This window comes from Grampus griseus (assembly GCF_964374135.1).
Source record: "Grampus griseus genome assembly, chromosome: 2".
Taxonomy (NCBI): Eukaryota; Metazoa; Chordata; class Mammalia; order Artiodactyla; family Delphinidae; genus Grampus; species Grampus griseus.
The window spans coordinates 42,783,291-42,797,218 of NC_139018.1; the positions used below are offsets into that span (position 1 = coordinate 42,783,291).

General features: G+C 36.4%; 1 protein-coding gene across 1 annotated transcript in view; it reads right to left on the reverse strand.

The window, feature by feature from the left end:
* Positions 1 to 506: 506 nt before the first annotated feature.
* Positions 507 to 13,928, reverse strand: part of ARID4A (AT-rich interaction domain 4A) — a 59,030-nt gene continuing 45,608 nt past the window's right edge. Inside the window, exons 20-24 of the mRNA XM_082648856.1 lie at positions 11,287 to 12,423; positions 10,925 to 11,029; positions 7,214 to 7,420; positions 6,438 to 6,584; positions 507 to 2,430 (exon numbers count right to left, since the gene is read on the reverse strand). Of these exons, the coding sequence (XP_082504982.1) occupies positions 2,327 to 2,430; positions 6,438 to 6,584; positions 7,214 to 7,420; positions 10,925 to 11,029; positions 11,287 to 12,423 (1,700 nt within the window). The 3' untranslated portion in view covers positions 507 to 2,326. The remainder of the gene's footprint in view (positions 2,431 to 6,437; positions 6,585 to 7,213; positions 7,421 to 10,924; positions 11,030 to 11,286; positions 12,424 to 13,928) is intronic.

Consider the following 13,928-nt stretch of genomic DNA (forward strand, 5'->3'; position numbering starts at 1 on the left):
TTAAAACAGAAATCTCCGTAATCTTCAAATAACTTGACTTTATAGATAGCACCTTCCATTTTAGATACTAAAGAGTATATTTTTATTTTTTTAGTCATATGCAAGAGCTATCTACTCAAAATTTAGCTAATCTCAAAATATGGTCAATATTTGAATTTAATACCTAGTCAATATTCTTACAAATTTCAGTAACTTTCATAATCCTTTCCAGCCCCCCAAAATAAAAGGATTTTAAGTGTCCATATACCCATTCAATGAATTTATAATTTTACTCTCTGTAGCAAGATCCCAGTACATCATCACCAGATTCATATTGATTAGAAAGGACACTATTCAAGCTGATACATCATTAAAATATCTAATATATGAATCTAAAGTTGCCTCCTAGTTCCAACTGTATTTGAATGACACACTTTTAAAATTTTTATAATTAAGTACTAGAAATATTTAATTGTAGAGACTGAAGAATATATTGAATATGCTTTGTTTTATGAAGTCTGGTTTTCCATCTGTGAGTTATTGGCACTTAGGGGAAAAAAACAATCACTTAAATGAAAACTAAAAATATAAAGCCTATGTTTAAAACATGGCCTTTATTAACTGCCCACTGAGCTCCATTTTTATTTTACATTGAAATACTTCTGCTTTGCAAAGAAAAGACAGAAAAGTGCATTTTACAAGAGTACTTTTTTGTTTTTAATTCTCTGCGAAAATGGAAGGAATCTGAGTCACAAGTTCACAATGTGGTAAAATGAAATTAAGAAACAATGATTTCATTAATGCTATGCCATCACTAGTGTTTGGCTCTGACTCTGTTCTTGTAAATCAGATCCTGATATACAGTCTAGAGCATCTAGGTTATTACTCTACGCATATTAAACACAGGAAAGAAGGTTTAAAAAAAAACCCTTTCAATGTACAAACATGAATTTAAAAACTGATTTTAAAAAATCACCTTTTTACATAATGTATATGGCAAAACTGCTTTAAATACATGGTTTTGGAAGAATTATTTACAAAATGTATCAGTCTGTGAAACAATTCACAAACAAAGCATACATAATTGCTTTACTTAGTTGTTGCATCTCAACTTTGGGAGATATAAATTTATTCGGCAGTATAGCAAACATAAAAACTGTGACAAAATATCTTAAGGGCAACCAAAAATTTGATCCTCAAAACAGTTTAAGTACTAGGACTGCCAAAGTTTCTAAACAAGGACATACTTTAATGATCCAGATGCCCATTTATAGTTCTACACTGTTTGAAGGACTGAGACAGACTCCCTTCAGTACAGGCAAAGCCGCTGGATGCAACCTCCTGTAAAAGGGACAGCTGAGAGCTATTGTCATTCGAAGAGTGAATTAACCTAGAATTTTCTTTTTTTCAATTTTATTAATATTTTAAAAAATACATAAAAATACAACATCCAATGTCTGAATAAATATATTTAACAAGTTGCAAGATAATACCTTATTTTACACAAAATTTTCAGCTTTAGAAATCTTGTTAAATAACTTCATTGTTGTTATATATTTCATTTTTGTCTTTTTGTAACAAAATAAAAACTCTGAAATTACATAGAAAAAAGACAAAATATTTTTGTCAAGGGATAAGATAGTCCACTGAAAACTTATTCACAATTCCACTGTAAACATTAATAAACATTAAAATATTTGCATAATTGTGTGCTCAAAAATCCTATAAAAAGTGGAAGACTTATTACAACTGTAGTTTTCAGTCAACTACACTTCCTTTCACAATTTATTTTGTCCCATTTACACCTTAAACCTGGGCACACTGCTGAACATATACTTTGGCAGTTCTAAATAGCAAGTGCTTCCACAAAAAAAAAAAAAAAAAAAGAAAGAAAACAACAACAATAAAAAACACAACATAAACCCCCTACTCACCAAGTGTTCAAATACATCTCAGTGAAAGTGCAGCAGTAACTATTTAGCTGGATATTTTGATGTTTATCATGTGCACTTGCTTGTCTATGATTTCTATAACACCTGAAAGCTTTATTATACAAATTCAAATTTGCTAAGTGCCCTTTTTCTATCTCCACAAAAAAACGAAAAAAAAAATTAAAAATTATGACAAATATGGCAGGCTGCCTAAACTTCAGTTATTAATCAGCTTATTTTTCTTGCAACAGAAAAAAAAAGAAAAGAGAAGGGAATAGATACAATCCAGCCTGGAAAAGTGTACAGGATATACTTAGCAATGTCAAACCAGTTGAGTGCTTTCTGTGGTTGTATTTCAGGGATTTGGGATTTATGTCCTTGGCAGCAAACTGCTGGGATGGCAGAGAAAACATTTATCACCTGCATTCTACAGCAAGTACGTTCTGTGGGGGAGATGATGAGGAGGGACTCATTCCAGTGTCTGATGAAGCAGATGACATGGAGGCTCCTGCATGAGACACTGTAGGATCAAAGAAGCTACATTAGACCCGACAACTATCACACAAAGATACCCAGCCACCGGCAAATCAAAAATAAATTTCTTAACATTATTCACTTCAATTATAGTCCTCTTAAATGGTGCATGAAGGAATAACAACATTTTGTCAGCAAAAATTTTGTTTGGTTCAATTGAGTGCAATCAGTCTCTCATCACTTAAGTAACTCAGTTCAAAAAAGGAACCAGAAAATGTAAAGACTAAAGAGATATAAAATCTTAAATCCCAGGCTTCCCTGGTGGCGCAGTGGTTGAGAGTCCGCCTGCCGATGCAGGGGACACGGGTTCGTGCCCCAGTCTGGGAAGATCCCACATGCCGCGAAGCGGCTGGGCCCGTGAGCCTGCGTGTCCGGAGCCTGTGCTCCGCAACGGGAGAGGCCACAACAGTGAGAGGCCCGCGTACCGCAAAAAAAAAAATTAAAAAAAATCTTAAATCCCTACTTGAAACATCCCTGAAAGAAACTCACCTTGTCCCAAATCAGAAACGAGATCAACCTGAGATAAATTTTCACTATAGCAAATTCCTGCTTTATCTCTGGGTTATAGGACCATAAAAGAATTCACTTATCCTAGAGAATTTCTTTTAACCAGCTAACCATTGGCTTCCTATCTTTATCCTGTCCCAATATACCCGATGGACACAAAACTCTCATAAGCAAGAAGCAGTAATCTAAGTCAGGTATCAGAATCATGGGATCAGGATGGAAATGTGGGTGAGTGATTAGAAAGTCTTCAAATGACTTTAACAAAACTCTCCAGGAGCACGGAGCTTGGATTAAAGATCATTACTCTATACATCAGGTGCTCTGTCATTTTTTAGTTTTTACTTTTTTCTTTGCAGGGCCCTCCTATCTCCTGCTCATGTTTGCCCAATTATTCCTATTTTACTTAAAGTCTTAATTTTTGTTTAAGTATACATTCCTCAATGTGTGTACTGCCAAAAGGACATGTAACTCATTACTACAAATTCTAATATGTGTGCTAGAAGTCACTCAATGTTTCACTTTAATAACTCACTTCACACACACAAAATTAAGAAAACAAAAAAGGGAAGAAGACTATAAGAAAATCATCTTTTTAGTTGTCTGAACTTATATGACCTTTAGGAAACTCAAAGCCGTTGAAGGTTCTCTGAAGAAAAGCTCAATTTGTTAATTTGTTCTTTCTGTGTTTAAAAATGCTGTAAAGACTTCTTGCTATTTACAGTTTTTAAAGAAAAGGACAGGGGCTTCCCTGGTGGCGCAGTGGTTGAGAGTCCGCCTGCCGATGCAAGGGACACGGGTTCGTGCCCCAGTCTGGGAAGATCCCACATGCCACGGAGCGGCTAGGCCCGTGAGCCATGGCCACTGAGCCTGCGCATCCGGAGCCTGTGCTCCGCAACGGGAGAGGCCACAACAGTGAGAGGCCTGCGTACTGCAAAAAAAAAAAAAAGAAAAGAAAAAGAAGAAAGGGACAAACATGGAAGGTCGATCTCTTTCCTTTTGCTCCATCACATTTCCAGGCATTGAAAACTGCTGGACTTGGAGTAGATTCAAGACCACATATGACACAGGCCATTTTATTAATAATTCATCCCCTAACTCTCTGCCATAGATAGAAAACTTCTCTCAAGATGGGCAAGCCTATCAGATAATTTACTGTTTTTTTTCTTAAAGGGACATCCCTCCTAGAGCCCTCCCCTCCTGTTCCATCCTATTCCTGAAATAGTTGCTTTGTAGGCCTGTTATGTAGTGATCATTCTAGGGCTTCCATGTGCCATCACCTTGAGATTTTCCTTACTGTTTTCCTATGTGGGACTCCTTGTTTGCTGGATGTCACATTATCTTAATAGCTTGGCTTCTAGTTTTTAATGTCACCATTGAGAAATCTGACGTGAGAAATCTGATGCTGTTCTGAGACCCAGTTTTTTGTATATACCTTTATATGGTAAGCTTTTGGAACCTTACCTCTATCCACAGGGTTCTGAAATTTCATAATGTGCTTTGGTGTGATTTTTTCCTCCATTCTTTATAGAGGTCGCAGGGAGTCCTTTCAATTTTCTAACCCATCTCCTTCATTTCTGGAAGTTTTTCTTATTTCTTTGATCACAACTTCCTCCTATGTTTATTCAGTGTTCTCTTTCTAGAAATCCTATGATTCAGAAGTTGGATGTCCCAGCCAGATCCTATATTTCTCTTAGTTATTCTCTCCTATTATCTTTTTGATATTTTACTGGGATTTCTTTAGCCTTACTATCTTACCCTTCTATTTATTTATTTTTTATTCCAAATATCATATTTTTAATTTTTAAGAGATGAATTCATTGATAGTATCATATTCTTGTTTCAAGACGGCAATATCTTTCCTGTAACTCTGGATATTAATTATAGTTTGTTGTTTTTATATGGCACATTGTCCAAGTTACTTTTTTCTATTGAATATTTTGGTTTCTGTCTTTATGTAAAGGCTTTCCTCAAACATCTGGTCTTGTGGCTTCCATATTTAAGGGGGAGCATTAAAAAGCTAACTGGAGGCTATACATGAGGCCGCCGGGCTTTTAAATGTTGGGCAGTGCACACGTAGTGATTTGTAAGGATTTTGCTTTTTGGTTCAGGAACCTCCAAATGCTGGTATCTATGTTAGATCACTTCCCTTGGGCAGTTTCTCCAGAGGAATCTTTCAATCTCCTTCCAGGAATGAGCATAAGCTTGGTTACCAGCTTTCAGAGAGACAAGAAGATGAGATCGTTGGTTGGAAAAGGGACAGAAGTCTCATCATTTAGTACTGGAAACTTTCACTCAAGCTCATTATTTTTGGTTTAGCACCTAACCCTCACCTTCAGCTATGGCTGGTGTCCCTGGGTCTTTCTATAAGCCTGTTGATCCCTCTCAGCCTCCAATAACTTAATCTCCTATTTTCTGCTGGAGTTAGGGGAAAAGGTAGTTTGCTTCAGAGGGTGGGATGAAAGGATCCAATTTCTCCTTCCTTTTTCAAACCATCTCCAATTTTCATCCTCACACCTCACACTGACCTCAGAGCTCTTCTGGGGTGATGTAGTGTGAATTAGCTTGCTTCTCATTGTTTTGTCCCACTAGAAGGATAAACAAGCTTAGGTGTTTAGCATTCTGTCATCTGCTAGGACAGTTACAGTCCATCTGCTTCTCAGCTTCCAAAAGATATGCTGCTGACATTTCTTGTCTACCGTAGTCAGTCTGCTGTCCCATTCTCTCGTCCTTGTGGGTATAGGGCTTTTAATTTTCTTTACTATTATTTTAGTGAGGCCTGGGCTTGGGGTAGATATGAGATGTCAATGTTTAACTAGAAGTCAGTGCTATACATTTTTAAGGTTTAGTTCAGATGCTTTTCTCTCCTCGTGATTATTCCGAAGTCATCTCTCCTTCCACCAACTCCTGTTCTTGTTAATATCACCCTCAGGGCCCTCAACATACAGTTCCACTAGACATTAAGACTTTGAGATGGAGGTCTGTATCTTATTCATCTCTGTACTTCCCCCACCTGAAAGAGGGCCTGGCATATGGTATGTGTGCATTAATGTTGTAAAGCTGAACTATCTTATATAGTAGTTGCTTAGGAAATGACTTATGATCCCAACAAGATAACCTCCTAGAGGATAAGCCATATCCCTCTTCATTTTGATGAACCCCATAATGAAAAATATAGTGCCTGTTAATAGGCAGCCAATAAATGTTTGTTGAGCAGTGAGAGAAATTCAGAGGGAGTAAGCTCTTCTTAAGAACCCACCACATTTAGTAAAATCACACATTTTGTAAAACAGTTCATAGTCTCTTTCAAGAGTCTCATTCGGATTCAGCTGTTGACTCACTTCAACAATAGCAACAAAGAAGAAAACACTAGGAATCTAAAGATAACAATAAGTATATACTATATTAAAAAGTGGCAAACCTAAATCTTCTAAAACGATAGAACATATATTTGAAAAACAGGGGGAAGAAAAATTATAATCAAATTACCTTCTCTGTCTTTCTTTTTTAATCTTTTTCTCCTCCTATCTATGGTTGCAACTTCAGACTTCAAAGACATGTAATACTTTCTGATTTCCTGTAGTTTTTCTTGGAGAAAAGAGATTCTCTCCGTACTGTTCATGTTATCTAATTCATCTAAAAGGGAAAAAAAGTTAATCTGGATTTAAAAATAATTCTATGAGAAAAAATGATGGCAGTTCTATCAAAAGTCCAATTCATAAATCAACAAACGCTTTAGTTTATTAAAACCTAACAGTACACTAAATAAGGCTCTATAAAAATGGAAGGCCTTAATTAAATTCATGAATAAGATTTCTATATATATCCCAAATATTCCACTAAACATGTATTACTTAATGATGTATTACTGAAATAATCAGAAAAGCACAAGGAAACATCAACATTCAGCAACTCTGATCTATAATTGTAGTTATTTATCCAAATAGTGTCTTTGTATTGATGTTTTCCTCATTTATTAGTTATTTCCAATTGTCAGTACAAGAAAGGGTGTTTAAGTTTCATCAATTTATATAAATCATACATGTCTCATTCCATAACTGGAGAGCTTTCTCCAATCAATATTTATCAAGTTAGTATTATAAAAAGACACAGATTTGTATTTAAGATAATAAGTAGTGATTATTAATAAGACAACATTTAGGATATGTAAATAAATGAATTTGCTAATCATTATTCCTTATTTTGACATTTCAAAATATATACCACTTTGTAATATACATTCAAGTTTTCTGTAAGTTTCTTACTGAGTTGAAAACTCCACTTATATGTCCGAGGAGATGAATTCGGATGTTTTTCTTTCTGTTTATCTTTTTCTCCATCTTTGATGTGAGGGGATATTCTTGCAGGAGATCGTGCAAGCTTCTGTGGCTTAGATACACTAAGATGCTTTACTGGGGTACATTTACTTGAATTGTCTAGGACAGGAAGATCTTCACTATCACTGCTTTGTCCTATAGTAAGAAAAAGTTGACTCAGGTTATAAATGATAAAAATCTCAAATATTAAAATGCAACGGACCCAGTAATTACACTTTTCGGTATCCTAAAGAAATAAATGCACAAATGTGCTAACTTTTATAACAATAAAAAGATGGAAATAACCTAAATACCCACCAAAAGGGAAATGGCTAAGAATTATATATCAGTATTATTGAATACTGTGCTAAAGTTGTTAAAAAGAATAAGCTAGAGTTCCTAAGAAAAATGGCAAAATATCCAAAATACATTGTGAAATGATAAAGTTAAAAAACAATAAGCACAGTATTGCCCCACTTATGTTCAAAACAAAACATAAAAACAACCCAAAAGGGGACCAACCCAAACTATACACATGAACAAGCATAAAATACACATCCAACTTTTAACATATGTAGAATATATAAAATGTGTCAGATATTTGTTTGCAAGTCTACATCCCTCCTCACCAAATGTGTATTTAAAGATGCTTTTGGTTTTCACTTAATAACAAATTAGAATTTTCTCTCAACTTTTTCTGCTTTTTTCCAAAGTCTACACCCTACTTCCATCCTATTCACTCTCAACAGCCAAACTTCCCTTCTACTGAAAAGGCAAAGTTGAGGGTTACACACTCACTTTCCCAGCCCCTCCCCTACTGTATCTGTCCTTATCTCCCTTTTTGGGCCTCAAAAAGAGGAGACTATTAATTCTGGGCAAACTAATCTCTTCAGCTATACTCTTGAAACCATTTATTCCCAGCTCCTCTGAAATATCCCAATGTCATTTTATCTTTCTTCTTTTTCCAGATGTTTCTTTAAGCATCTTTTTCCATGCCTAAAGCTTTCCTACCCTTAGAGAGAGAGGGAGGGAAGGAGAGGAAAGCCTCCCCCTTTAGCTGGCACCTCTTTCCTTCTCTCTAGGGTCAAATTTCATGAAAGAGAAATTCTTTGTCTTTCTTATTTCCATACTTTCTAATCATGTCTCCTTCCCATGCTGTTGTTAGGGCCCCAAACACTTACTATTCACCAAATTCAATGAATATATTTTAATCCTACTTGAATATTCTATTGCATTTGAAACGTCTTTCTTATTCAAACCAGCTAGTGTTTACTGATTTTCATTTATCTCTAATCTGCTTCTACTCTGCTATTCCTGGCCCATTTAAAGGGATATGCCACATAATTCCACTTCTGGTTCTTTTTCTTCTCATTTTACAACTCTCCCATAGCAGCTTTATCATCTTGTAATCCTTCAACAACTATCTTCTAAAAACAGACTTTCTTCGAAGCTCCAGAGCCTTATTTTCCTAATACGCGGTATCTCTAAAAGCAACATTCCCTAAATTACTCTTCCAACAGCCTGCTGCTACTCCTATATGCTATATGTCAGTTAACCAGTTCCTCATATCTAACTAATAATAATTGAGTACTAGTGATTTTATGTCCCAATTCTCTTAATTCATTCCTTCTTTCACTGCCTTAGTTAAGCCAAAGATTCTTTCCAAAAAGAAAAACTGATCATCTCCTTTTTTTTTCCTTTTTAATTTTTAACTTTTTATTTTGAAACAATCTTCAAACTTACAAAAAAGAGAAGAACAATTACCAAAGAATGTTTTTCTGCCATTTGAGGATAAGTTGCCCTGCCATATTTGAATACTTTAGTGTTCTCTTCTTACAAATAAGAACATTCTCCCTGTATTAGTTATCTTCAAATTAGCCCAAAACTTAGCAGTTTAAAACTACAAATGTTTAGTATCTCACACGGTTTCAGAGGGCTGGAATCTGGGAACAGCTTGGCTGTGTGGTCCAGCTCGGGGAATCTTGTGAGGTTGCAGTCAAGCTTTTAGCCAAGATTCTGGTCTCTGAAGACTTGACTGGAGCTGGAGGATATGCTCCAAGACGGCTCACTCACAACATGGCTGTTAGGGAGTTTTGGGAGGCCTCAGTTCCTTGCTGGCTGTTGGCAGGATATGCTCAGTTCCTCACCACGTGGGCCTCTCCATACACTGCTTGAGTGACCTCACACCATGGCAGCTAACTTCCCCCAGAGCAAGTGATCCAAGGGAGAGCAGGAAGGAATTTGCAGTGCCTTTTATGACCTATTCTCTGAAGACACACTCCATCACGTCCACCTTATTAGTTAGAAGTGAGTCACTAAATTCAGCCCACACTCAAGAGGAAGGGATTAGGCTTTGCCTCTTGAAGGGAAACGTATCAACACATTTGTGAATATGTTTTAAAAACCACCACACTCCTAAAGAACCATAATACAACCATCAAAATCAGGAAATTAACACAGATATATTACTATCATCTAATCCTCAGATCCCACACAAGTATCTCTACTTGACCCGATAATGTTCTTTACAGCAATAGGATCCAGGTGAGAATTATATACTGCATTTAATTATCACACCTCATAAGTCTCCTTTAATCTGGAACGGTTCCTCTTTCTTTGACTTTCATAACCTTGACAATTTTTAAAATCATAGGCCAGTCATTTTATAGGACATCCTTCAGTTTGAATTTGTTGATGGGTCCTCATGATTACAGTCAGGTTATACATCTTTGACAGGAATATTACAGATGTGCAGCTATGTTCTTCTTATTGCGTCCTGTCAGGTGGTACATTTCACTTTGTCCCATTACTGGTGGTGTTCACTTCATTTGACTAAGGTGATGTCTGCCCAGCTCAGCCACTGTAAAGTTCTCATTTTCCCTTTGTAATTCCTGCTGTCTTTCTAGTCTCATCTCCCATCACTCTTTCTCTATACTCTAGACCTGTCTTGTCCAGCCACTAGCCATACCTGGTTATTGAGGATCTGAAATATGGCTCAAAGGTTTTTCTTTGAAATGCCTTTTATCTTAAATAAATTATATGCCCCTTCCTTGAAATATGTATCTACTGTAATCTAGAATTTCCCTTTCAGACTTGTATGAAGGCATGCTTTGGAGGTAAAATTTTAATTTGTTAAAATCAACCATGTTTATTTCTATTTACTATATTCTACAACTTAATTTTACTCCTTATTGTACAGAAATCTGTTTTTCATGTAATCTATTCTTACTGGTTTACTAATTTTCCTGTTTGTTTTAGTAAGAAATTTATTTCCCCGTATTTCAAACTTACTGTGTTACTATTTAAAAGTCAGTTTTTCTAGATGAAAGGAGAACATTCCATTCAGAAATGTAAACTTAATCTGCTTTTATTACCAGAGCAAATGTTATTTTTCTTTTGTTCAAGATTCCCAAATGTATTCCTCTAATATTAAACTGCTTTACATAAGAAATACAAATGAAATAAGCATAAAAAATAACCACAGCTATCCCAGCTCTAAATAAAATTGACAAGCACCTTCAGATTAAAAACTAATGGAAAAATTGCTACTTTTCAGAACATAATAAACCAAATTGAGTTTTAAGCTGACACAAATGATCAAGCCAACAAACTGCTGAAAGTACTAACACCATACTAAAGCCAGCATTGAAAAGTACCAACCTGCTCCATTCTTTTCATTTTTGGCTACAGCACTTGTTCGCTTTGGGGTTCGCTTCTGCTTTTTGGCCAATAATCCACTAGTTCCATCACTTGGCCTTTTCTGACCTGAAATAAGTGAAAAGAGAGATTTAGAAAAAAAAAAAAATCAAGAGCAAGAACATTCATTCACCTATTTACTCTACACGAATTTCCACGTGTATGTTAAAAAGAAAAAAAAAGGAGGGGAGGGAGGGAGAAAGGAAAGAAGGAAGGAAGGAAGGAGGGAGGGACGGTACTTAACAGATCATTAGTTCCTAAAACTCTTGGCTCACTAGTTTTTGGTTTTAATATAATGGTTGATTTTCTCCCTAGGAAGTCCTTACCCTTCTCTCTGCTCTCTCTTTCTTGAACAATTATACTACAGGTACCAGAGGCAACGCTGGCTTCAAATCCATTTGCTGATTCCCTCTCACAGAGACCTTCTTGAGATTCTTCAGCAATACTATCGACCTCAATGGTTACGTCACTCTCACTTTTTATACTTCGAGACTCATCTTGGCTGAGAGTAAGTGGTGAAGCCACTGAAAAGTTATGCTGTACTGCAGGAGGTAGGGCAGGTGGAATAGAAACAAGAGAGTTAGATTCAGAGCTTTCAACTACTACATCCTCAGTACTGGTCTTATCCTTTTCATCCAAATCGTCCAAATCTACTTCATGGCAAACCAAGGTTTCCGGCCCAATCAGAGGCATTGCATCCTCTTCTTCTTTTAGCGGAGTATTTACAGTTTCTTCAGCTGGACTATCAAATTTTTCTTTAGTCAATTCTTGAATGCATTGGTTTGGCTCTGCTATTAATGATGGCATTCCTTCATTTTCTATTTCAAAGTGTTGTTCAAAATTTAAGTTTTTCATTCCGTCAGATGCAACACAATCACTGGTCCTTTCTTGAGAAATACTATTTGTCATTTCCATTCCATTCTCCATTCTTACTTTTTTCTCTGGTGATGACTGTCCCAGTATTTTCCGTTTCAACTTTTTTTCTTTTGCACACTGGTCAATTTCATCTTCTGTAGCAGAAGAAAAGTTTTTATTGTCTAATGAAGAAAATTCTATACTCTGAGCTTCTATATGAGGTTCAGTTCCTGCTTCATCCTGGCTAAATGATGAAATCTTTATAATTTCTAAAGAAAGATCTTTTGTCTTGCTTCGTCTTCCCTTTCCTTTAGGAGATTTTTCTGCCTCTTTCTTAACTTCTTCTACTTGTTCCACTTTACTTCCAAAAATCTGTACTATTTGTTCATTCTCTCCAACTTCTAACTTCAAGGTTTCTAAAGGCTGCATTTGAGTCCTATCATTTTCTTTTAATATATGTGCAGCAATCTTTGGATTTTCTTCATCTAGTTTATCATCACTTAAACTTTCATTTTTTTCTAATTCTTCTTTAATATCAGGAGAAAGTTCTTCATTCATCAAATTCTTTTCTAAAAGGTCTTCTGTTTCACTATCAGATGAACAGGAGTCTGCAAGAGGAAATACTGTATTACAAAGGTTTCTATCTTAATTACCAATGCAATTTTATAATAAAAATTCTGCCAAAGACAAAACTCTTTATCAAGTACCTCTGAATACCTCCTTGTAGAAATTTCTTATGTAAAATAAATCAGGACTTCCCTGGTGACACAATGGTTAAGAATCCGCCTGCCAATGCAGAGGACACGGGTTCAAGCCCTGGTCCGGAAAGATCCCACATGCCGCAGAGCAACTAAGCCTGTGCACCACAACTACTGAGCCTGTGCTCTAGAGCCCACACGCCACAACTACTGAGCCCGCACGCCGCAACTACTGAAGCCCGCGCACCTAGAGCCTGCGCTCCGCAACAAGAGAAGCCACCACAATGAGAAGCCCACGCAGCAAAATGAAGAGTAGCCCCCGCTTACCACAACTAGAGACAGCCCACGCGCAGCAACGAAGACCCAACGCAGCCAAAGATAAATAAATAAATTTTAAAAAAATAAACCATACATTTGTGCCAAAATGGGGGAGGGGAGACCTCAAATTCCATGTGAAAATACACTGCATAGAAAATATTACTGTCTCAATTCTATAAAAGAGCTATTTTGCAATTTTTACTAGTATCGTATTTAGGCTACAGTAACCCCTAGAAAAAGCAAAGGACTAGTACTGAGATATGAAGTTAATATGTTAAGTGGTTTGATCTGAGATCTAGAAGGTACTGATTAATAAAAGAGATGCCCATTTTGTGTCCTTAGAAAGGAATATGATATTCTACTTAATTCTGAAAAGATGTACAGAGAATGAGAAGCTTGAATTCTCAAAACTTTAAATATTCCCTTGATTAAGAGACAGGAAAGTACAGGCCAGCTACCTTAAATCATTCTCTTTAACTCAGAAAATTTTTAAAATAATAACTAGGGTTCTAAGATGGTATAGAAGTTGTAAAATACAAAAATTCTACCCACATGGTGCTCATATTCTAAAGAAATACAAAAAAGCAAGCTTAAATGTACTTTTTAAGTGAAAAGGTGTGTAGTTTTATTTTGTGGTTTTATCATATACAGAATTTAGAATTTTTTCTCATGGTAAAAAAAGTAGGGACTTCCCTGGTGGCGCAGTGGTTAAGAATCCACCTGCCAATACAGGGGTCACGTGTTCGAGCCCTGGTCCAGGGAGATCCCACATGCCCCGGAGCTACTAAGCCCGTGCGCCACAACTACTGAGCCTGTGCTCTAGAGCCCATGAGCCACAACTACTGACCCCATGTGCCACAAGTACTGAAGCCCGCGCAGCTAGAGCCAGTGCTCCGCAACAAGCCACCGCAATGAGAAGCCCACACACCGCAACGAAGAGTAGCCCCCGCTCACCGCAACTAGAGAAAGCCTGCACGCAGCAACGAAGACCCAACGCAGCCAAAAATAAATATAAACAAAATAAATTTTTTTTAAAAGTAGTTTTTTACTTTTATGAAGTAGTTTAGCAAGACCATGTACAGTTCTGTAGACTATAC